This window comes from Nematolebias whitei, chromosome 18, assembly GCF_014905685.2.
Source record: "Nematolebias whitei isolate Nwh7 chromosome 18, NemWhi1, whole genome shotgun sequence".
In the NCBI taxonomy this organism is placed as follows: domain Eukaryota; kingdom Metazoa; phylum Chordata; class Actinopteri; order Cyprinodontiformes; family Rivulidae; genus Nematolebias; species Nematolebias whitei.
This window is the reverse complement of record NC_056515.1, coordinates 25,105,646-25,130,428: the sequence shown is the minus strand read 5'-3', so window position 1 is coordinate 25,130,428 and position 24,783 is coordinate 25,105,646. Positions and strand designations below refer to the sequence as shown.

The following is a 24,783-nucleotide window of genomic DNA, read 5'->3' as shown; positions in this document are numbered from 1 at the left end:
TATTCTTAATGTAACGGTGGCACATAGGTGCTTTGACATTTTAAACTTGCTTTTCAATGTCAGAAATCATTATGAAGATATAAAAAGAATATTTATCCTGTGGCATTTCTGATACTAGGCTCAACGGGTTTATGGAATATAATTCATGATCTGAGAAACAAAACTGCAGTTTGAGTTTAAAGCATAAATAATTGGTGAGCAAGCTAAGTGAATAAAACAAACTGTTTTAAGGCAGCACAACTTATCACTAATTATTGACCAACTTTGTTGTACACTTTCATTTACGTTAAAAGAAAAAAAAAATTCCAAACGAGATTTGTTTCTTGATCCATGTCTTGGCGAGACTAATGCCACTGATCAAGTAAAAACCTTGTCCCAGAACAAAACAATTATCTTTGTCTTTACCAAATTGTCAAGCATCCTCATGAGAGCCTCAAACTCCTGCTCCCCAATTTGCCACTTGGGATGGGTTGAGGACCCGTCAACAGCCGGCTCAGGAACCCGGGGACGGGACTTATACTTTGCAGGGTCCAGCATCACCAGATTGTCTGGCCCTCCAGCGCTGGCCAGTGTTCGCACCTGGAAAATATTAAGGAGGTATACAAACAGACAGCACACACACAGATCCAGAAATAAATAGAAAAGTGAGGAACAAGACGACACACAAACATAAAACACAAAAACAAAAAACATTTACAAAGATGGAAAGACAAAAGACACAAAGGAACTTGTTATGAAAGATCCAGACAGACAATGATAAATAACCCAAAAAGTGATGGTTTGACAAAACTGTCTTTATGTCTAATAATTCAGAGGAAGTTGACCTTATAAAACTCAAGAGTGTCCTACCTGGATCTCGCAGGCAGTCACCAGGTTGTGAATGTAATAAAAAGCCTCCTCCACAGTTTCTCCTAAAGTCAACAAGCCATGGTTCCTTAGGATTAGAACCTGAAACCAAGAACAACAATAAGCCTCAACTGCCATACTACTATTCATTTTGTCATTTTCTCTTTCCCACACAGCCATTACCTTGCTCTTAGGTCCAAGATTTTTCTGTATAAGACCTTTTTCCTCTTCATCCACCAGAATGCCGTGGTAGTCATGATAGCTCACCTCACCCAGGGACAGTGCCTCAGGTGAGACGGGTAACAGCCCACATTTCATGGCTGACACCTGTGATCAAACAAACAGGCTTGTGCTACATTTTCCCCAGTAATGATTTCCTTAGCTGTCCTGTTAAATTAGTTTCCCTTACCGCAGCGCCTGCCGCGGTGTGTATATGTACAACAGACTTGACATCGGGTCGTGCAGCGTAGATGGCAGAGTGGAGGAGGAAGCCGGCCTTGTTGACCCCCAGGTTAGTGCTTCCTCGGTCCACTATCTCACCTTCGATGTTTATCTTCACCTGCAGGGTAATGTAACGCAAACCATTAATCAGGCACATTTTATGTCCAACACAAATATCAAAAACATTTCACAAAAGCAAAATGGTAAGACACGTTAAGTTTAGCTGTTGTTTTTAAAAGTCTTGGTGCTCTATTAAAAATTCTGGACTGATTCTTACCAGACTAGAAGCAGTGACTTCACTGTAAAGGAGCCCAAAGGGGACGATAAGGAAGCGCTCCTGCTCAGAGTTCACTCTGACCTGCAGCACAACAGAAACGATTCACATTAAAGTGAACTAAATTAATCGTAACAGAACGTCTTTAAAATTCACACAAACTTGATCGAAAATGAATAAATAGCAATTACAATGCAAATATGCAGCCCTTGTCGTTTTTGTGTTTTTACAATGGATGAAAAGTAGCAGCAAAAATAGATATTTTATAGCCCCAAGAATAGTAAAGGACAAACAAATTTCCACAAGTAATTAATTTAAATACAATATCCTCTAAAAAAATAATAAAATAGCCTTTTAATTTTGCAATCTGTGTATAAAATAAAAGAATGAGAGGCTAAAGATGGGAAACATGAACATGTTAATAACTCATTAATAAAGCTAATAACGGAGCTTCAGCCACTTTGTGTGCACCAAACTTTTGAAAGGCTGCAAAAATGTTGTAAATTCAGCAGGAATTAGAAGAGCATGGCTACTTCTCTAGTTTTTTTTTACATTTAAATATGTATATGGATTTTGAAGAATGCTCAAGATTATAACAGTTAGAAAATGTATACAAAGTTTTTTCCCTTTCTTTTTAAAATGAACTCTGAGAAACAAACATGCTCCTCTAATGAAAATGTTAATTTACGCTCAGCATTTTTGCTCATCGCTAAGAGTCTCATTCTAAATTCATCAAGTCTCATTTATAGAACATATTTTAACTAAAATTAATCAAAACAAAACTTTACAAAACTGATTTTTTGTTAAATGTCAAAAACTTTGCATGTCATTGCAAACCAACTAAAGCCTACATTGAACTTTCCAATTTGCCTTAGGAAGCTACTGAAAGACATCTTTCAGGATACGGTAATTTTTATGCATTTATTTATTTTTTTTAATCAGGAGCGGGTGATCTTACTGTGATGTGGTTGTAGATGAGCTCAGACCAGCCAAACAAGTCAGCGAGTCGATAAAATGCAGCCAGCTTGCAGCGGAGCAGCTTCTCGCCCTTTTCATAGGAAATGGAGTCAGAGCCTCGCAGATCATTGACAGGAGTTACCATTCCCAAACCTGAAGGAAGAGATAAGAGTCACACAATAGAACTATTTTAAGTGCAGGATCTAAGAAGATAATACTTCAACTAGTTAGGAAGCAAAAAGGTTTTACAGATTTAAATGCACTAGTTTATGAAGAAAACCCTTTCGTGCACATTCCTTGCAAACAATCGAAATAAATCTAATTTACAAACAAGAACACAGAGGTCTGCTTCCTGAAAAATGACTGGAATCTTTGTCCTTAAATTAACTCTGGCTTCTGCTGCATTACTCATGGTGAGAGCAGGCAAAGCAGAGCCGAGGTCAAAAAGTCACAGACACTCGTTCTTTTTTTCTGCTTACTCATGTTGAGCGCTGCCATGCCTCCTTGCGGTGCAGCAGGGTACATGGAGGGCATGCTGGTGGTCATGAAGTCTGCAATCTGCTGCAAGGCCAACAGGCTCGTGGGCGTCTTCCCCTTCTTCAGCTGATCCTGGATCATGGTCTCCAGCTCTTCACAAAATGCCTGCCAGTCATCACAGACAAAATAAACAAAAGACTTTTCCAAACTGTTTTTAAGATTTTAAGTGTTGTATTTTCAAATATTTTCAGCACTGACAAAGAAAGTTAATAAAGAACAAAAGGGTATCAGTCATAAAATAAAGCATAAAGAAAAGGTGACGCTGCATTTTGAGAGTTAAAATGATCCATCGACTCATTTGTACAGAGAAAACCTCCACATACCGGGCTCTGTAGAATCATGGAGACCCTCTTCTTCTGCTCCATCATATTGAAGTCCTGTCTCAGGTCAGGAGCCATGTTTCTCTCCCTCTGGTACTCTGGATTGCTCTCATCCACTCGGTCAAAGTACCGCTCTTTGTGTGGGGCTGTGGTGGGAGGGGGCACCGTCACCACCCCGGCACCAGAATCACCGTTCATCCTGGTTAGACCTCCTGCAGCACGGAGAAGAAGAGAACTGTGAACATGTTCTAATGCTGGAAAACCACACTAATATGAAAACGTGGGAGAGTTTCACGTAGTCTCAATAATCAAGTTAACAGCTTCAATATTCAATGCCGCCCATTAGAACTGAATTACTGTACCTTTATTCAGTAGGTGGAGATCTATGAATATAATAATCTACTGAAATCCACTTCACCAAGGGAACATCATAAAAATTCAACAACTGAAAGAGACGTTATAGATTTACATTCTGCTGCTTTCAACATTATTAAATGTTAAAAATTCACTACCATCAAGAGGAGTCATGCTGTGACAGTTAAATTGACTGGATGTCCACAGAGAAGCAGCTGCCTCTTGAGGTAGCTGATAAGCTAACCAGAAGCTCGTCTTCCAGGAGTTTGCACATCTGACAGCTCAGAGTTGCTTCTGACATCTCGTGTGCCACTTTGCTTCTTTGTTTGTGCTAGCTTTAATTACACATGGTTGCTCACAGTGAATATTAACACTAAAGCCACTGCCTACTACAAGTATAAGCAGGACATAAAGGCTGCAGATCTTTCCCTTTGAAACTGTCAGCAGCACTCTGCAGATTCAAAGCAGAACTTCTCAGGTGCAACAGATTGTGTTTGTCATAAACATCTAAAGAACATGTTTCCAAAATGAAAAGCTCATGTTTTCACTGAGGAGGACATCAGAAGAAAGAGAGACTGTAGGAAACATTTGTTAATAAAAGTCACTCCCCTACGTCCTGCCAGTCATGTGACTGCTCTTCCTGGTTCATAGAGGTTGTTATCGATTTTCACAGTGTGTTTCCTGGAATCAAAACACCACTCGAATGTGAATAACAAAGGGGAGAAAAAATACATCAGCTAGAAACTGATCTCTCAAAGAAATTAAAATGTTTATTGCCAACTCTATTGGCTTTGTTTGTTACTGCAAAAGCATCATATTTCCTGGATCAGCTAGTACAATACAATCAACCCACAAAAAAAAAAAAAAAAAATCTAAAAACATCTAAAAATTTCCAGAAGAAACAAAAGATTGATGGTAATGAACTGGACTGTCAGGATCATAAGCAGATCAGCGGTCTCTACTGGTCTATCACAACTCAGGCAACTCAATCTTCGACTGCAGCAGGACACATTTCGACTGAACAAGAATAACAGCGTCTGCAAGTCTTCAAACAGGGTGGTGCTCTGCAGAAACTGATGCAGCCCATTAGACTGCATCTATACAAATGTCCAGCCACAACGCCCATGACAACTGCTGCATGAACTCCAAGCACGCAGCTCCACACTGGGAGCCGACGGATCCCCTCAGAGTTTCTGTTCTGAGATTTCCCACAACAACAAAACATTTTCACAGACCTCGGACTTCAAGCTTGGGATTTGGGGTTTGCATTGCATTCATGTTGGTACAGATCAATAATGTGTGCTTCTTGTCTTATAACAAAGCTAAAGTGAAATCTACACAAATTAGAGCTTTACCTTTTAGAATGACGGGGTTAGCTGTGCAGCACACAGACAAGATATGTTGTCTTCAATAAAAGTCTATTTGGAAGGACATTTGCATAAAAAACTTAAGACAAATAGGCCTGTCGCAATAAACAAATCAATTTAACGCATGATAAATGAATATTAATCAACCTCATTTTCATTTATCATCTTTATCGTGTCTTCGTGTCTCTCTTTTTCTACTGGAAACTGGATGACAAAAGGCTCAATTCTGGTGCTCTTCACAGACCCCCCCCTTCTCTTTAAAATCCGTTTTAACCGTCTAAAATCGCTTTTTTGGATCATTAAAAGCAGCTAAGCTGAGAAGCTAAGCTAACAGGCCGACCTCGAGGAAAAAAAACATCTTGTCGAAGCTTTAAAATTCATGGTTGAAACCCGTGCCTGTGTAAAAAGTTGTTTTTCTGTGCAAAAAGAAGCCAAGAACTTGTTTAATTTTTTTTTAATTAAAAGCTTTGTGTGAAAAATGCTATGCTAACGAGCTCAAACCACACAGATTGCCGCCATTTTGAGAACCGAATTACAGGAATGAGAGACAGCCCATGTCACGTCAAGGGACCTCCCTCCCATTTTTCTTAAAGAGACGCGCTGCTCACTTCCTCACTATCCATCCTTCGATTCAAACAGTCGTATAATATCCAGTGGTCAAAAAAGGTACTAAACACAAAAATTTAACAACATTTCTTCTTAAATTTGACAATAATTACTAATTACTGTCAAATTTCAAACAATATTATTTATCGCAATAATTTCTGAGACAATTAATCGCCCAGCAAAATTTGTTATCGTGACTGGCCTAAAGACAAATCAGTCATGTATAAATGCTTCAAAAACACAAAAACAGCAAGCACAAATTCTGATGATTCACTCTATATAGATTATCCACAGTTTATAAATGATTGTTGGCATAAGAGTTCACAATCACAAACTGTTTAAATCAGCATTTATAAACTAGATTATTAATTATAAGACACAGGTGTGGAGGAAAAAAAAAAAAAGACAAATTCACCTAAATGCTGAACATACAGCAAAAGGCCCACATGCAAAAATTCAGTAAAGTAACACACTAAACTATGTCACATCACTGTGGAGTCTGCCGTCCCTCATGTACTGACCAAGGTCAGTCTAGTTAACAGAGGGGTCTTAATGCTTCCAGACTCCTTGTCAGATGTAATTTGATTTGTTTAAACTAGCTGTCAAACGACATGTTGCACTCACTGCTGGATATTACAATGGCATTCGCTGCTGAAATGCAGCAAAACTAAAACAATTGCCAAAACACGGTGACAAGTATTACAGGGCTGAATCATGAGTGTTCATCTGACAAACCTTTAAGTGTGGAGATGAAAATGCATTTCTTCAGACATTTATCTGAGGTGAAGACGGAGGAGTCAGTACTTTCACCCCGAGTCATACGTCACATTTTAACCCAAATCTGGAGAGAACGAAAAGCTGCATTTCTCTGGGCTGCGACTGTTGACAAACTGCAAACGAAATTCATGGCAGCGTCTTCGAAAAGATTTGAAATGTTAGCATGGTTTATAAATTACCTATCACGGAGTTCTTGTTGCTTGAATTTGAGCATGTTTAAAAACAAATTGAAATTTTCTCTCTAAACAGTTGTCTTGAAGTTTTAATTTAGTTTTTGTACTTCTAGAGCAATAGACCTGTATTTTCTGAATTGTATGTACTTGTAACTTGACCTGGTGTTCATCGATTGCATTTGCAAAATGTGTGCTTATATATAAAATAACTTCTGTAATCGCTCAGTCACACAGTCACACTATGATGTTAGTGGGAATGGGCAACAAAATAATGTGCATGGCCTGGATTACAACTTTGCAAGCTGTGCAAATAAAACTAAGCCATGTTTTTTAACAATTGTCTGCACAAAATGTGAATGTATGGCTCCTGATTGCAAAAACTCTAAATTCAGCGCGACTCCAACTGGAAATTTACAATTACGGCAGCGTTTCCCCAACCATTATCCAAGCGGAGTGCTACGTCATTGCACTAGCTTAGAGCACTGACGTAGCACTAAGCTAGTGGTGCACGCATGCTAGCTAGAAAGTTAAAGGCAGTGCTCAAGCTGCCTCTTCCCTCACGAGCTGTGTCTCTGTCTCCCCCCCCCACACACACTAATTGCTGATACAAACAGCGTGCATTCAGACGTCTCCCCCCACCAGTTGACAAATCATGTACGAGATGAGCGCCCCACCATGGCACATTATCTAGGGGAAACAATGTATTCTCAAAATTTAGAGTCAACAGTCACATCACAGGGAGAAACTGGCTTAATATGTTTGCATTATTAAAGAATAAATAAAAGAATTGCTGAAAAATAGACAATCATAATGTGAGATATTAATAAGAAATTACTGTACAAATTGTTTTAGTTGCAAGACAAAAAGTGTAGAACCACTCGACTGAGGAACAGCTTCTACCCTGAAGCTGTAACTCATAAATCCCTAATCAGTATTATCATTGTGAAAAAAAAACAAAAAAAAAAAACACTGTAATGCAACTTTGATTGTTGACTGATATGCACGGCTAATTATCCATGCTGCTGATCTCATGCTGCTCACAAAGACTCATGTTCGTGCTGCTGTTGTTCGGCGTATTATTTTGCACCATTAATGTTTAGCGTATTTCTTTGTTTACATCTTAAAGATCCTTATTCATATTTATTTTTACAATTTATATTTTTGATATTGTTGGATGTAACTGGGACCCTGTGTACACAATTTCATTCCACCTCATGTACCACGCGAATGCCAATAAAGAACCTTGAACAAACACACTCCGCAGTTTCTACTTGAGCCTGATTTTCTCAAATGTGCTCTTTATAATAATCAATATTCTTATTGACATTTCTCATAAATACTTAAATTTGGTTTGCATTGCACAAAATGCATTAATTGATCCTGTTCTCACATAAATTCGAACGAGGCTCCTATACAATTAAGCCGTGCATCTTTGCAGTGAATTGATGCAATGTCAGCAAAACTGGAAATTATTATAAACCATGAAACAGAAAGAAAGCGCATGGACATCTCCATGAACCATCTTAGTGCTCTAAAGAACTGCAAAAAGTGTGTAACAGGATCCCTTCAACTGAAGCTGCCATCACCCCAGATAGATTACGGTACTAGACTGGAGCACAAGATCTACTGCACATGCAAATATAGTAGATGAAAAATTTAGGAAAACAAAAATCCAACTTTTTACAGAATACCTTCAACCACTTCTACCGTAGTAAGGTTACTTTTGCAGCCATTTCTAAAAGCATTTGTTTGAACAACCAATTTCCTGCTACATGACTTAATGTTAACAGACACCAACAAGAGCATCTCCAGACGTTTAAACATATTTGAAACAAATGGTCAGTCCTCAGGGTTGCTCATTTCTGGTAGACATCCGAGCCATACCAAGGCCAATAGATAGACATGTTCAGCTATTCAGAATGTTGGTTGAACAATAATCTCCTTTTTTCATCCCTCTCAAAAAATATGTAGGAGCACTGGGCTTCAGCTAGCCTTAGCTCCTATTGAAAGTGTTACTATAGAAACCAAATACATTGCCATGGAAACAGGACAGCGTTAAAAAGTACCCTTATGCAAGAAAAGCTGTAGGCTAACATCACACCGCAAGCTGTGGCACAAAGCATACAAGTAGATGCATTAAAATGGGTCAGAAATTCAGACTCATTCATTCGTAGGAGGACGGGTTGTGTCAGGAGCTGCACTCTCGTCACCTGATGAATGTTTGGGATTTTGTTTTTGGCCATTTCCAGTCTGCTGATGCAAAAAGCTGGAGGGTTTCATTTATAACACCACCACTTGTTAGGTTTTAGTATCGGGACTAGATAATCCTCAAAAAATCAAAAGTAAGAGTATCAACACAGAGCAGTTTTATACTAAACAAAAGTTTAATAAATTGTTTTAATAAATGATCAATTTATCTTGATGCATGCTCAATAAGCAATAATAATGCATGCATAATCAATAAATGATTGATCGATGAATTTGTTTTCATTGTATACAAACGTGAAGAAGCAATGCTTGGTAGAAAAACAGATTTACTGTATAGAAAAAGAAGAAAATGGTTACAGGCTCACTGTCCTTGCCTCTGTGTGTACTCAAAAACGACTGACACATTTCAGTGTTATTCAATTTTGAAAAGAGTAAATAGCATTTAAATTTTAGGCATGACTAAGCTGTGACTAAAATATGTTTAAATCTGTCCAAAAAGCATGTCACTCAAGTGATTCCTAGTGAACGGATTATGAATGTTTTTTAAAAAATGGCCTAAAAACATCTTTTATTCATTACAAGTTTTAATACACAGTGCGTGTACAGTTGCTGGTTTAAGCCATTTTTAGCCACCGAGCAAAAGTACACAAACCTCATATCTCTGAGCTGGATGCCTGTTATTATTAGAATTGCAGAATCCAATAGCAACTGCTCACGGGTTTCTGTGAGCACACAGACTCCAAATACGACCAGTGGCAAACGCATTTGGAGTCATTAAGGAGTTGAACATGCAAGGTCCTATCTTGTATATATGATACATAGATAAGTTTGTTTTTTGCAACGTAAGTGTAGCAGGCAGAGTAGTGTTTCACAAGATGAAGAAGCAGTAATTAGTGTGCAAGTTGCCAGTGTGCAAGTTGCCAATGTCAATTATCTCAGAGGTCAAAATTACATTTTAAGAACTTTTAAAATCCTAAGAATCATATTGACACAATCTCTCTTTATTTTGAATACAATGACATCTCACACATTATGGGGTGAGATGGGGTAGAGGCAGGGTAGCCAACTCGGAACCCGAAAGTCCCAGGTTCCATCCCCAGCCATGCCCACATGTGTCGTGGTGTCTCTGAGCAAGACACCCAATCCCTAATTACTCCCAGGGCGCTTACATAGCTGCCCACTGCTCCACCTGGGTGTATCCCAGGTGCGATGGGTTAAATGCAGAGAACCAATTTTGCCATTGTATGGGAACATACAATGATAACATATAGCACTTATCTTATTAATTTATGTACATAGCTACATTCACCTCATTTTAATAAATGGTTCAAATTACACATTTCTGGCACAAAAAACCCCCCAGAGATACTCATTTTTATTTTTAGAGACAAATGAAAGAACAGACAGTGACACTTTTATATGGGATCTTTTATCGAAAAGCCTAAATTAGATTTTCAGCATAAACTTCAATGACGATAGGCCAGGCTGAAACGTAAAGCAACTCCGATATTGAAAAACCCGGCCCCGAACTGAAAGTTACCCAACAAGAGGGTTAATACGGCAATGCAGTGGTTAGAGAAGTTCTTGCCTTTCAGTGAGGTTACAGGATTGCCCTGGGGCCTTTCTGTGTAGATTGTACATGTTCTCCCTGCATGCACATGTCGGTTTTCTCCAGGTACTCTGGTTTCTTCCCAACGGCTTTGTCTCTTGCACAATGACTGCAAATAGACATCAGCTACTCACAACCCAGAAAATAAAAATATGGTACTAATGGAGCTGCATGGGAAAAGTAAGACATATTGCCAAATTCAATCCACCCTGTTGTTAGCATTAAGTACAGACTAAGATGAATCGTGTCTGGCTGTTGTGCGCCATAAGACAGCAGTGGCAACACAAATCTCACACTCTTCTACACTATCATGTTTGAAACTGTGCAACTTTTGCCCAAACCTTAATGATGTATTGTGTTTTCAAGTGAGCTTTACTGACCTCCTTAGTGTGGAAGATGCCTTACTGTACTAAAAGTATCACCCAGACTCTGCTAATTGATCACATGTGGGGAGGAAAAAAGGATAGATATATTGAAAATGAAGCAGAAATGAGGAACACGTTTTCAACTGCACTGCAGTCCAGGATGTGGGTGTGGGAGTTAAACAAACACAGTGTGTTCTGTTTCTATATTAAGTGTGTATGCGTTTGTGGAAGGTGACAAATCTGAGCCAGACTGACGAGGCTAAGATTCATCGTTTAGGAGATTCAGACATTTTAACAAAAATACAAGATCCAGGGAAATAACACTGTCCAACACACGATTCATCTTAGCTTTATTGCTAGAATATACACAAAAAGATGGAGAGGTGTTTATCTAACACCAGACAAAGATTTACAACAAGAGTAAAGTTAACTGCATTGCATCTCCATTGAATCCGTGTTCCTCGGGGGAAGCTGTGGAGAGTGCTCCGCGAGTATGGGATTGGGGCAGGTTGCTACGGATTGTTCAGTCCCTTTACAGGCGGTACAGGAGTTTGGTTTGCATTGCTGGCAGAAAGTTGGACCACTTCAGGGTGGGAGTTGGACTCTCCCAGAGCTGCCTTTTGTCACTGATTCTGTTCATAACTTTCATGGAGAGAATTTCTCAGTGCAGCCAGGAAGTGGAGGGAGTCCAGTTCGGTGGCCTCAGGATTTCGTCTTCGCTATTTGCGAATGATGTGGTCCTGCTGGCGTCATTGTGCCGTGATCTTGATCTCTCACTGGAGCTGTTCGCAGCGAAGTATGAAGAAGCTGGAATGAGAATCAGCACCTCCGAATCCGAGGCCACGGTCCTCAGTTGGAAAAGGGGTATTGCTCTCTTTTTGGGATTTTGTTCACACGTGAGGGAAGAATGGCGCATTAGACTGACAAGCTAATTGGTGCAGTGTCTGCAGTATTGCAGACTTTGTGCCGGTCTGTTGTGGTAAAGAAGGAGCTGATCTGTAAGGTGAGCTCACTGTTTAACAGTCGGTCTACGTTCATACCCTCATCTATGGCCACAAACTCTGGATAGTGACCGAAAGACCTTGTGTACACAATTTTGTTTGCCCCACATGTGGTAAATGTGGTGCGAACGACAAATAAAAAAACTTTGACTTTGAAAGAACGAGACTGTGGATACAGGCGATTGAAATGAGTTCCATCCACTTGGTAGATGGCCTCTCGCTTAGAGATAGGGTGAGAAGTCCAATTATCTAGGAGGGACTTGGGAGTAGAACTGCTGCTCCTCCACATAGAGAAGAGCCAGTTGAGGTGGTTCAGGCATCTGGTGAGGATGCTTCCTGGGCACCTCCATACGGAAGTGATTCAGACATGTCTAACTGGGAGGATACCCCAGGGAAGACCAAGGACATGTTTCTTGGTTGGCCTGGAAACACCTTGGAGTCCTCCCAGACGAGCTGGAAGAGGTGGATGAGGAAAGAGATGTCCAGGCCTTCCTGCACAAGCTGCTGCCCCCACGACCCGACTACAGAACAAGCACATGGATGGATGGATTGATGAATGGATTACCGTAATCTCCCCAATGTCCTTTGCTCTCTTGACTTCTCAAACCAAACTTCTCCTCTAATTTGCCTTTAGTTTAGGACTTACCACACCACTTCAATTTACAAGGGAAAAATATTCACAATTTTTAAAAGTTCAGAGGTGTACTTCAATAGATTTTTTAGAATTTGCACCACAACCAGTCACAGTAATACATGTCCAATCATACAAACAGTAAAAGTAATAAATATTTATACTAATTTGGCTTAAAAGAGCTAACAGACTGCACCATCTGATCATGATGATCACTGTGAAGACATCATGTTGCTGCTGGTCTGTTTCATGTTGCTGTGTCCGTGCGTGCTCATCTGCTTACAAGGACTCATGTTCGTGCTGCTGTTCAGCGTATTGTTTTTATGCTACTGGTGCTTGACATATTTTTGGTTGATGTTTTTCTTGGTTTATATCTTAGATTTATTACCGTTTTTCTTTTACATTTTATTGTTGGATGTAACTGGGACCCTGTGTACATAATTTCGTTCCACCACACGTACCACATGTGGTGTGAACGACAAAGAAACTGACTCTGACAACTGGCATCATTAGTACATGTATACATGTGGCCTTTTCTCCATGCTGAAGACAAAGCACTTTAACCAACTAAGTGCTTGGATCATGACGAGCTCTATTAATATTTATTTATTTACAGAGTTGAATTACTCGGAAACTGGCAAGAGCAATGCAACACAAAAGTTAAAATATGCAAAAAGAATTGAGCTGTCTGAAAAATGACAATATTGTCATAAATTAAGCCTGTTGAATGGTTCTGACCCCCACAAAGAAATGCATGTGAGAAAGTGGGTGAACAATCCGAACCAACTGCTGCTGATTTCATATCCTGTTTATAATTATCTAGTTTTTAACCTGAGCTCATTCACATAAGATGTTACAAAAGTCTTCAAGCCTGCATTTATTTAGTTTCTGCTTGGTTGCAGGAAACCTACGCCATAGTGAGGAATGATTGACACATCGCAACATCATGGGTAAGCGTTACGTAAAGAGGAAAACTAAAAAAACAAAGATGGCTTTTTCACAGAAAACTTCACAGCGTCTCGATCCTCAATGACAGTCAATAAAATACGAGCATCGGTATCATGAAACCGTGAATGAGTTCAACTCTTCAGTATTTCCTGGTATCAAAATAATCCACGTCACTGAAGCAGATATTTCATAAAGAAAGTGTACAGACGATCAATGAACAGATTTGAGCAACTCGTATGGATAAGACTTGATTTTGATAGGCTTGTTCAACCAAGACGTCATCCATTGGTGCCTACTCTACCCTACCTTAGATAAATAATATTACCCATTGACTGTTCATGTATAAGAATGTATTTGTTTAGTGCTCTAATTTAACTTCTGTTGCAACTTCAGAGACAACCCCACAAAAAACAAAAACTGCATTAAAGTTGACCATTTGGCTGAACTACCACTGATCACTCTGCCTCTTCTTTCTGTAGTTATCAACTGAAGTGGTCTTCCACCTTGGCCACACACACCACAGAATATGACATTGCAGAGCAGTCTATACTTTGAAGATGAATTGTTGATATGGGTGTATAAGATATTACTAACAGGAAAATTATGATTGTTTTACAAACAATACTAAATTTTCCTGTTTTCCTTAGAAATTACAGCTCTGTATCTCTTGCAGTGTTTGTTGTTGTTTCCTTCTGTTTAGTTTTGCAAAAAAAAAAAAAAGCTTATATATTTATATGTATATAATGCCTGGAGAATAATGCTCCATCTCCTCACAGTTGAACAAAACAAAATCCTCCGGAAACACACCCAAGCTGGAAAGGGGCCAGAGTCTAACGCACAAGGGTTCATATTAAACAGTTTACAGCAACTAGGAAAATATAAAATGCAAAAATACAAAAAACACAATCCCACTGCAGGCCTGCTTTAAGTGTCAAGCTAACGACACTTGAAGCAAAACACCTCGGGCACAAAGTGAGTCCTCGGCTATTGTTGAGGTCAATAAAAACGACTGAGCCTAGGTGTAGCCATTTAATTTGAAATTTAAAGACCAGTATTTCTGTGCGTGTGTGGGGGGGATGTGCACAGCAGTCTCTGTTTAGTCTCCCCCGCTTAAAAAAACAGGCAGCACGTTAGCTAAACAGCTCCGCACTGAAAGGAAAAACAACGGCACAGACACATAACACACACGAGCCATATTACATCTGAAACTGTCGCTAAAATGCAGTGTATACCGTGCAAATAGAAGCTTACCCTCTCGTTATTGCTGCGGTGAACTGAAAACAAAGCAGATCAAAGACTTGACGAGGGTTTTCTATGTTTTTATCCCCTCCCCTGGTAATTTCAGAGAGGGTTTATCTCTCTACTCTTGCCTTCGCTCCGCCCAGCCACCTTCATCCTACTTGGGTGCGGCAGAAGCTAATCTAAGGGTTGCTATTGGTCGTCTACAACCACGTGATAAAAATAACGAAGATGATTGGTTAATAAGCTATAAACCCGCCTTTTAAAGGGAAGCTTGGGGATTTGAGTTTGTAATGAAAGTTAAAGCGTCTGAGTATTTAGAAAAGCGCCATACAAATAAAATGTATTATTATTATAAATAATTTTGAATTGAACTGGGAAATTATAGTCATAAAATATTTTCGTTTTGTAAATAAGATTAGATTTTTACAGGTAGGAAAAATGTCCATTATTTCTAGCAACATGTTAAAGCTTTCAATGCTTATTTTGTCCCATTTTAACTTGTAATGGATCTTAAAAATTGACATAATGCAAAATATTTTCTCTCTTTTTGTATTTGTTTTTCAAAATTCTTATCTATTCTTTCCCTGGGGGTAGGTCAGAATTGCTTAGAAGCCATTCTAGTATTTCTTCCACAGCAATGAGCAACATAAGGTATTACAGCTTGTTCAAATAGATCAGGGGTGTCAAACCCATTTACAAAAAGGGGCCAAAATTCAAACCTTTTTCAAACTAATAGCCGGTTTCGCCGCTCAAGGTGGCTGCATGTTGGAGCAGCTCTGTTACTTTCATTCTGAGATTTTGCTTTTGGAAACTTTAATTCCTCTTTTTCTGGATGTAAAGCACATTTTTTTGGATGATTGTTTCCTCTGGTATCAGATGCTGTGCAGCTGGAAGGATTTTTACTGAAACTTTTTTAGTTTTGGACATTTGTTATGATGCGTAACCATGGCAACAAGGCAGTTTTCTACAACAACAGGAGCTGATTAACATCTCAAAAGCTCAAATAATATCTCAACTACAGCCCCATATCTCAGATGAGTTGAAAAGGATGTTCTGTGGACGCATTCTCATCTAACTGCCGGCTGTGCTCGAGTGCCTGACCACTGAGATCCTGGAACTGGCGGGAGACACGGCTCATGAAAGCGGAAGGACAGGATCGTCCCTCGGCACCTACAGTTGGCTGTCCGCAGCGACGAGGAGCTTGGCAGACTACTGGGAGGAGTGGCCATCGCTCTGGGAGGAGTTCTGCCCAGCATTCAGATGGTCCTACAGCCTGGAGGAACTGAGAGGCCAGCCGGGTCTGGGTGGACGGATCGGACGGCATCTGCAACCAGTTTCTTGGGATCCACTGTGGGATGGACCTTTACAAGAGACCCTTCCTGTCTACAGCCATCGGCATCTATGGCATCTCTTAATGAAATGAGGATAACGAGTTACAACAACAAATAATTTCCCTCTGGGATTAATAAAATATTTTTGAATTGAATTGAATTGAATTGAAGTTTCAGAATCTACATTAACTCAAGTTCCATACCCAACATATTTTCTTGGTTGCAGGTTCCTCAACAAATGGACTGCATTTATATAGCGCCTTTCTATCTTATCCAAATACTCAAAAAGCTTTACACTACAGTCTGTGTCCTCATTTACCCATTTATACAACACTCTACTAGAACTCTACAAAACCCATTGAACAAATCATTCTAATAGATATCCTGATGCATGCTCAATAGACTAAATAGACTAATCAGTGCTTTGAGATCACATTCATACACCGATGGGACACACATCGGAGGCAATTAGGGGTTCAGCGTCTTGCCCAGGGACACTTAGGCATGTGACTGCTGGTGGATTTTAACCCCCAACTCTTGCATTGGAGGACGATTGCTCTAACCACTCATCCACAGATGAGACTTCTTTATAAACCTCTGTTTGAAATTCTTCAATGAATGAAACTCTTGTTTGAATGGTCTCGTTTGACATTCTCTGTTGCACTTTTGATATTATAATCAAAGATTACTGAAAAAAATAAAGTGATAAAAGTATTTTACATTCAAAATAACATCTTGGGGGCCAGATAAGACGTCAACGATGGCCACATCTGGCCCGCAGGCCTTGAATTTGACACATATGAAATAGATGGTCATCCCTAGATATGTCATATTTACAGCAGCATATGTTGCTACAATATCGCCATTGTTGTGCTTTTCTGCAACAATGGCCTGTTAACAATACTATAAGAGTAAAATACCCTGTCAAGGAAACCCATAAAATACTACCTAACACAAAGTTTGGCTTTTAAACAAATAGATGATGGCAGACAGCACACAGGATTTTTACCCTAAAATATGTGCATCGTACAATGTTTATTTCAAAATTACCTGGACTAGATATTTATTTGTCCACAATAAATATTTCTACAGTGTGCAATAGTTCATTACAATTGGTTATGAGCCCTAGGTCAGCAGCATTCACAAGGTCTGGTTAAACAGCACAGTTTGCTGTTTCGGGGAGCTGTGAGAGTGCAAGACCAAACTGCAGGTTTTAAAAAGGCAACCCCATGCCAACATGAAATTCATCAATAAGATATCAGAAATTATGGATTGCATTCCAGATCTGTTAATGACTTGGAGATGCTCTCGCATGTTATGTTTCAACTTGTTTGCACGATCTTTGTACAGTCACTGGGAATTAAATTGCATCAGTCCTCCTTTAATTACAAGCTCTAAATCTTATTTTTTCTACTTTGTTGCAAGTCTGAAATTCAGGAACAGACATATAATATAGAAACCAGTCAAACATTTATATGACAATGTTGTTGTTTTTTTATCTTTAGTGTATACTGTAAAAAAACATCTAAATAAATGTAATAATCAACTGTGAGCTGTTTTCTTTTTATTTTCTGGCATTTATTTAGTTTTTGTAGTACAAAATATGCCTGTATTTAAAATACTCATGATTTTCCAAAATGCCAAATACATCCCACTGAGAACAAATGAATTCAACCAGACCACAGACAACTAGGTCCATGTCAAGTACTGTACTGTTGTAGTCTTGAGGTGGGATTTTTGGATAAAATATACTATTGGAGTCATCTGAAAAGACACACAGAACACATATGTGGAAAATAAGAGTACATCTTTAAAATAGGGACTCTATATTTAAAAGAGTTTTGTTTGATTGGATAAAGGAGCTGGTGCAACAAACTTGTGTTCAGTATTAACCACTAGATGGTGATGCTTTGCTTCTTGTAGTAGAAAATCCACATTCAATGTCAATGTCGCCTCAGTTTATTTCATGTCATTCATTCAACCTTTATTTCTACAGGTTAGTCTCATTGAGCCTCGGGTACTCATTTACATGAGGGAACGGTTTTAAAGAACGAACACAGATGAAGTTTAGACAACAATAGATTATCATATAAAAGCATTTAAAATGAAAAGTAAATAAAATATATTAAAACAAAACGGTTATTATTCTAAAAAAAAGTGTATTAAACAACATTCTTGCAGAAACACCTAACTTAGCAGTATTCAGGTTTATTATTTATTTAGTCAAACAAATTAATGTTAATCCTTGTATATAACCTGCACATAAGTACTGGTAGTTGGTTGTTGAAGGCTTACTTTACTGTTCCCGACTTTGAATGAATACTGGCAAATAAGGAGGCAAAAATTAGAAATTTGTACTTAGCATTTGACTTAATTTAGGTAGGGAAAGATAGATATAATTGAGAAAAGAATGAGACAGACGCAAATTAGAAACATTAAGGAGCACCCTGATCCACTTAAAAGGTCATAATCCTTTTACCAGTTTAGCATAACACAAGTTATCTGTGCAATAATTATGCTATAAACAAGTTACATGGTTAGTCTGAAAAACAGCACATTAACAGCAAGATATGCTCTGACACAAACTTCTTTAAACCTCTGAAATTCTTCAAGCGTACATCTGCAAATCTGTACACGAATGACTATATATTTTATTTGTTACTTGCAAAAGATAAACTATTGGTTTAAACATCGTTTGTGTTCCATTTCAGGTGTGATTTCTTGAACTTTAATCACGAGTAAGCCAAATGCCTTGACCTCTGACTTTTTTGGTGTTAATCCTGTTCCACACCAGTACCTGCATGTGCGTGCGCACACACACACACAGACACATCACATACACACCTCCTGACTGATTCCAGAGCAGCACTGGCCCTTTCAGTGTTGCGAAAGATTGTGGTCTGCTTTGTAGCATGGATACACTCACGGGGGACTCTAAATATATCCAGCGGATGTGTCTGAAGAGCCCAGGCATGAAGATAATATACTTACAGAAAAGAAAATCCACACCTTACTGTCCATATCCATTGTGTGTATGTGTGTGTGTTGCTGACACTCCCTGTCCGTTTTTCTATTCAACTGACATTCTTATCTGAAGCAGCATTAAAATAGGGCTGACTTCTAAGCTAAAGACTGTGACAGAGAAAGACAAAAAGAAGTGCATGACCATTGTAAAGACTTGAAAGGACAATAAAGTTTATTACACTAAACAAGTCTTTCAAACGCAGGCTTGTTCAAGAGGCAATGAATCAATTTAAAGTCTTTGTGTACATTTCACGAGGACTCATTTTCAAGAGAGACCTGTTTTAGACAGAGAAAATCATATACAATACAGCACATGTCAGAGTGAGAAAAGATAAACCCAGCTGCTCTTGATATTCATTTCAGGCAGCACTTCCCATCCTCTTTCAACTGCAGCTAGTCTGTAAGCTCCAAAAATCATCAAGGGCTGATGAGGAAAAGAAACATGAAGATGTATGGGAGTATATGTAAAGATATGGCTAAAATGTTGCATTACAGGAAAAAAATGAAATAGTTACAATTCAGTGAACTCACAAAGCAGCCATAGAAGTAGATTGTTGTGTCTTCAAGCAGCAGAAATTTTAATTTCACTCAAAGGTGGCATTGTACGGCACTTACACTGCTAAAAGTCCTCTCCTTCCCCCTCCTCTGCACTGCACAATGAGACAAGGGTCACTCTGTCTTTCCTCCACCCTGAGTTTCTGACTCACGTTTTCTTTGGAGAAAAAAAAAAGTTGCATAACCTTTGACCCCTGAGAGTTACCCTTTAAACTCACTGGCACTACCTACACAGCCCCTCACAAACACAGTTTAAGGTAACTTATTATTCACAGCAAATGAACTTATAGTATATAGAACACTAACGTTACATCCTCATCAAGGGAAGTGTAGAGACAACTTCAATACCAGGAAGGCAGAATGGAGATGCAAATGGACTATCCTGCATGGGGTGCTAACAGGTGACCTGAGATCCCTAAAAGAGAGAGAACACATCCAACAGTTTGCTCAAGACCACCATCCAAAGAACATCAATGCAGCGGATCAGATGATTGTGATGGCGATATGTGAGAGACAGCTCACTTATAGTGTCAACCCTAATCACGAGAGCAAAGGCGATGCCGATCGCATTGCTTTAGTGGAGACGCTTGCTATGTCTCCTAGTGCTGTGCCTGACAGCTATGGGCAAGAAGAGCACTTTGGGGGTATACTGACCATACATCATCTCACTGAAGCTGAGCTAGCATATACGCAAAGAGCTGATCGATGTATAAAGCATGTTGTCTCCCAGATCAGACATGGAGACTCAGCACCCCCCAGCTTGCACACCCAACCCCCTGACCATCCACTTCTTCTCCAAGAGCTAAACCACCTTCAGCTCCTCAACCACATCCTGTACAGATGACACCAAGTGGGATCCTGGACAACGCACCAGCTTGTACTCCCAGCTGAGCTTGGCAACACAGTCCTCATCAGCCTACATGACCATATGGGTCACATGGGTCACATCCTACACTGGACCTTGTAAGGGCCAGATTCTATTGGCTGAGGATGGCAATTCATGTGGAAAGGAAGGTGAGAAGATGTGACAGGTGCATGCAGAGGAAAGTCCAACCTGAAAGAGCTGCCCCCCTGGTCTACATTAGCATTAATAGGCCTCTAGAGCTCCTCTGTATGGAATTCCTGTCTTTGGAAGCTGACAAAAGTGGAACCAAGACCAACTCATGATCATGGATCACTATACTAAATTTACATTTGCCATCCCAACATCTAATCAGATGATTTGCACTGTAGTAATGTGTCTATGGGAGAACTTCATGATACACTATGGCATCCCCAAAAAATGACATGGTGACCAGGGTCCAGACTTCGGGTCCTGCACAATCAGGGACCTGTCGTCAAGTGGCTGATATCCACAAGGTTAGGACAACCTCATACCTTTCTATAGGTACAACACGATGGAATGATTGTAGTCATACCCTACTTGAATGGTGGGCACTCTCCAGAATCAGGATAAGTCCTGTTGGTGTGATCATGTAAGTCCAAACCCTCCCAGTTTACACAGTTAAACCTGAGAATAGGGACGGCTAGAATGATTTTATATAGGGATCGACATAGGGATCTCTTTCTTCCACATGGGTACTTACCTTTGGAGGAAAGCAGTGATTCTGTACAAAAAATAGTTACACATAAGGAACCTGTGCCAAACCTGCTGTAGAGAAAGAGTCTTCCTCTGCTGAAGGAGATGATGCACTCATTCCGGTTTGGCTAAGTGCCCCATCCCAACACTGTAAACTGTCAGTGCAGCTTGACCTTATCTTTCTGAAAAAAAATAAAATAAACATGTAGAACTACAAAGCAACATATCAGTGTCTTTCAATATCCAATAAAATCAAATAAAATAATGTAAAGTGTGCAACACAGTGAAAAATGTTAACTGAGACCTTTTGAGGCTCTTAATAATTTATGACATGGTGATAATATCCCTCTCAGTGATGTGAAATGAATCTGTGTCAGTTTTTGCTGAATATAAAATTTCATTTAAATACTTAGTCACCTCAAAGTCCTGTTCAGAATGTGTCAGTCATTCATGATCACAGAACACACAGCCTGTCTGTGAGCACCTGTAACCACAGGACTGGGAAGACATAGCTCACTCATGATAGAGGAATATACACCAGATATCCAACATACAGCTTTGCATGCATTACTGAACAATGGACAATAGAATGAAAAATATATTTATTTTGAAAACCCTGACAAAAAAATAATGGAAAAAAAAAATCTGGATGGGAGCATATTCAATTCAATTCAGTTTATTTATATAGCGGCAAATCACAACAAAGTTGTCTCGGGGCACTTTACAGGAACATTCACTTACATAGAAAAGCTAATCAGTAAAGTTCTCTAAGGAATCCAGCAGACAAGTTGAATCTTCACTTCCTTGCAGTCTCCCATGTGTAGATTAAATGGATGTGTCATGCAGTGATGTCCAACCTGTTTCATTGCAACTTGAGCATCTGAGATCACAGCACAGATTTTCAGTCTTGTCCTTTGCACAAAAATGTCTCACGATTCTTGAAATGTTTTGTTGACATTATGTTGACATTAATCAGAATTTTTTTCTAAAATGTTTAGACACGGAGTTTGCACGTGCTCTCTGTGCATGCGTGGGTTTACTCCAGGTATTCCACGCATGTTAGGCTGATTGGTAACTCTAAAATTGTTCCTAGGTGTGAGTGAGAGAGTGAATGGTTGTTTGTCTCGTTTGTCTCTATGTGTCCCTGTGAAGGACTTGTGACCCGTCCAGGGTGTACCCCACCCCTCGCACAGTAATTGCTGGACATGGGCACCGGTGACCCCCGTGACCCAAAATGGAAGAAGCGGGTAAAAGATAATGGATGGATGGATGTTTAGACACTTTTTTGCAGACCGGAGAACCTGCTCATCTTAGAAATGCAGTCTCTTAAATGCTCCCTCTTCTCACGGACTTGTTGCCAATTAACATAATTTGTTGCAAAATGCTTCATCAGCTGCTTCTTATTTGAACCACTTCAGCCTTTTGTTGAACCATGACCAAATTGTTTCCAGCAAAACTCAATACAATGTGGGTGAACTTTGATCAGAATTAGGGCTGTCAGTACATTTTTATAGCTAATATTAAGTCTGTGTTGCATATGAGCAATGCAAGTAGTGAACTACTAAGATCCAGGTGAGAGGCTGCACGCGCCTGTGTGTGAACGCTACCTGCGTTTGTTTCGCACCAGCAGCAGCAGCAGCAGCGCCGCCTCCTCGTGCTCCCTCCCCCCGCCTGCTGGTGTCTCAGCCCGGGGGAGGTTTGGCTCAGTCCGTGGCCGCCATGCTGAGCTGAGAGACGGCGACCTAGCCAAGCGTTGCCCCGCTGCTACCCCTTCAAAACACGCCGGGAGGAAAGCGGAAACAAAAGCAAGGAAGTTCTCCTCACGGTGAGTACGCGCCGCTTTTGGTTCTTTGAAGGTGCTAATTGGCGTTACTTGTAGTTTAAAATTTTTTTTTATTTTTAAATTTCCAAACAAAACACCGGTGGTTTTGTCTCACTAGTTGTGCTCGTGCGCGCTGCACTTGTTACACTCCAGCCTGAGGGACACAAAGATTTCCCCTAGTTGTTTTTCCTCACCACATTTATCACATTTTTTAAACTTTCAGTGAGCTGTTCACGGACTGTTTCACGCTGAATAAGTGTCTTTTTAAAGATTGCACCTTTTTAAAATGCCACTCTGCCACCCAGAGGTCAGTCAGGGGTCCCTGCCCTTGGCATGCATAAATCAAGGGAGTTCTTTCATGGCAACAAAAGGGCATTTATTGACACACAGCCCCAAAAACCACAGTTTATTTGAAGGGGGAGCGCTACCTGCAGCACACTGTTGTCTCTAAAGCTGTTTCTAACTTTTTAAACCTGCATGCATCCACTGGAGGATTAATAATTTAAAGATCCTGCTTTATTTACGGTGACCAGGAATATTCAGGATGCAGCATCTTCACATTCTGCTTTCTGTTCCCTGCTTTTAACGATGCTCAAGAGCTCGTATATATGATTTTTACTTTTATTTAGCCCAAGCTTTAGCTTTACATCCAGTATCTGTCAAACGCCCAGAAATTTAAAGGTCTATCAATCCCTAAGGGGGATACTGTTGCCTTTCATAGGTTTAAACATGTGCAGTAATGCTAAATTTGATGCAAATATCTCAGAATGAGTAGCACTTGGAGTTAGGCCTGTCGCGATAAACGATAAATCAATTAATCGCATGATAGATGAAAATTATCGACCTCGTTTTCATTTATCGGCTTTAACGTTTCTTTGTGTCTCTCTCTTTCTACTGAAGACACTGGATGACAAAAGGCTAAACTCTGGCGCTCTTCACTGCCTCCTCCCTTTCTCTTTAAAATCTGTTTTGAACCGTCCAAAATCGCGTTTTTGGATCGTTAAAAGCAGCTAAGCTGAGAAGCTCAGCTACGAGCTAAGCTAACAGGCTGACCTCGGGGGGGAGCCTCCGTCTTGTCGAAGCTCTAAAATTCACAGAAACCCGTGCCTTCGTCTAAAAAGTTGTTTTTCTCTGCAAAAAGAAGCTGAGAACTTGTTTACCGATTTTTATATTAAAAACTTTGTGTGAAAAATGCTATGCTAAAGAGCTCAAACCATACCGAGCGTCCGCCATTTTGAGAACCCAAAAAAAGAAGGACAGCCCATGTCACGTCGAGGCCTCCCTCCCATTTTTCTTCTTATAGCCACGCTGCTTGCTCCCTCACTATCCATCCTTCATTTCAGTCTTATACTGCCATCCGGTGGTCAAGAAAAGTACTACACTCGACCATCATTTCTTCTGAAATTTGACAATAATTACTAATTGTCAAATTTCAAACAATATTATCGTTTATCGCAATAATTTTTGAGACATTTAATCGCCAAGCAAATTTTTTTTATCGTGACAGCCCTACTTGGAGTGTGTGTTGTGAATGACTCTCAGCAACAACCACACAACATTTTAGCGTACCACCTGTAAAATTGTCTGAATTACAGATTTATAGGTGAGATTATAGGATTATAGGTGGCTATTTTTGATAGTTGGTTCCAAAGGTTAATCAGTTGTAGATCTGCATCCAATAATTGTTTTCTGCAAGTTTTTTATTAAAATCTGACAAGTGGGTCGTGACAAAGTTGATGTTAAATGGGCACATTTTTAAAGAAAGTTTCTGTTTTTGTGGGGGAGTGGTGGCGCAGAGGTTAGAGAGGTGGGCTTG

The 24,783-nt window shown here is 39.7% G+C and overlaps 1 protein-coding gene and 1 long non-coding RNA gene across 8 annotated transcripts in view; one reads left to right on the top strand and one right to left on the bottom strand.

Annotated features, from left to right (window-relative positions):
- The window catches only part of add1 (adducin 1 (alpha)), a 30,906-nt gene extending 16,105 nt beyond the window's left edge, over nucleotides 1-14,801 (bottom strand). For all 7 annotated transcript variants that reach the window (XR_005187529.1, XR_005187528.1, XM_037692212.1 and 4 more), the window contains exons 1-9: nucleotides 14,666-14,801; nucleotides 3,379-3,587; nucleotides 2,998-3,160; nucleotides 2,520-2,671; nucleotides 1,565-1,645; nucleotides 1,256-1,405; nucleotides 1,030-1,173; nucleotides 850-948; nucleotides 406-579 (exon numbers count right to left, since the gene is read on the bottom strand). Coding sequence is in view for 5 of the 7 variants with exons in the window: in XM_037692212.1 (XP_037548140.1) it covers nucleotides 406-579; nucleotides 850-948; nucleotides 1,030-1,173; nucleotides 1,256-1,405; nucleotides 1,565-1,645; nucleotides 2,520-2,671; nucleotides 2,998-3,160; nucleotides 3,379-3,573 (1,158 nt within the window). In the remaining 2 variants the exon portion in view is untranslated. The remainder of the gene's footprint in view (nucleotides 1-405; nucleotides 580-849; nucleotides 949-1,029; nucleotides 1,174-1,255; nucleotides 1,406-1,564; nucleotides 1,646-2,519; nucleotides 2,672-2,997; nucleotides 3,161-3,378; nucleotides 3,588-14,665) is intronic.
- An 8,060-nt stretch (nucleotides 14,802-22,861) lies between these two features.
- Nucleotides 22,862-24,783, top strand: part of LOC119424632 — an 18,542-nt gene continuing 16,620 nt past the window's right edge. Inside the window, exon 1 of the long non-coding RNA XR_005187519.1 lies at nucleotides 22,862-22,970. This is a non-coding gene — a long non-coding RNA (uncharacterized LOC119424632). The remainder of the gene's footprint in view (nucleotides 22,971-24,783) is intronic.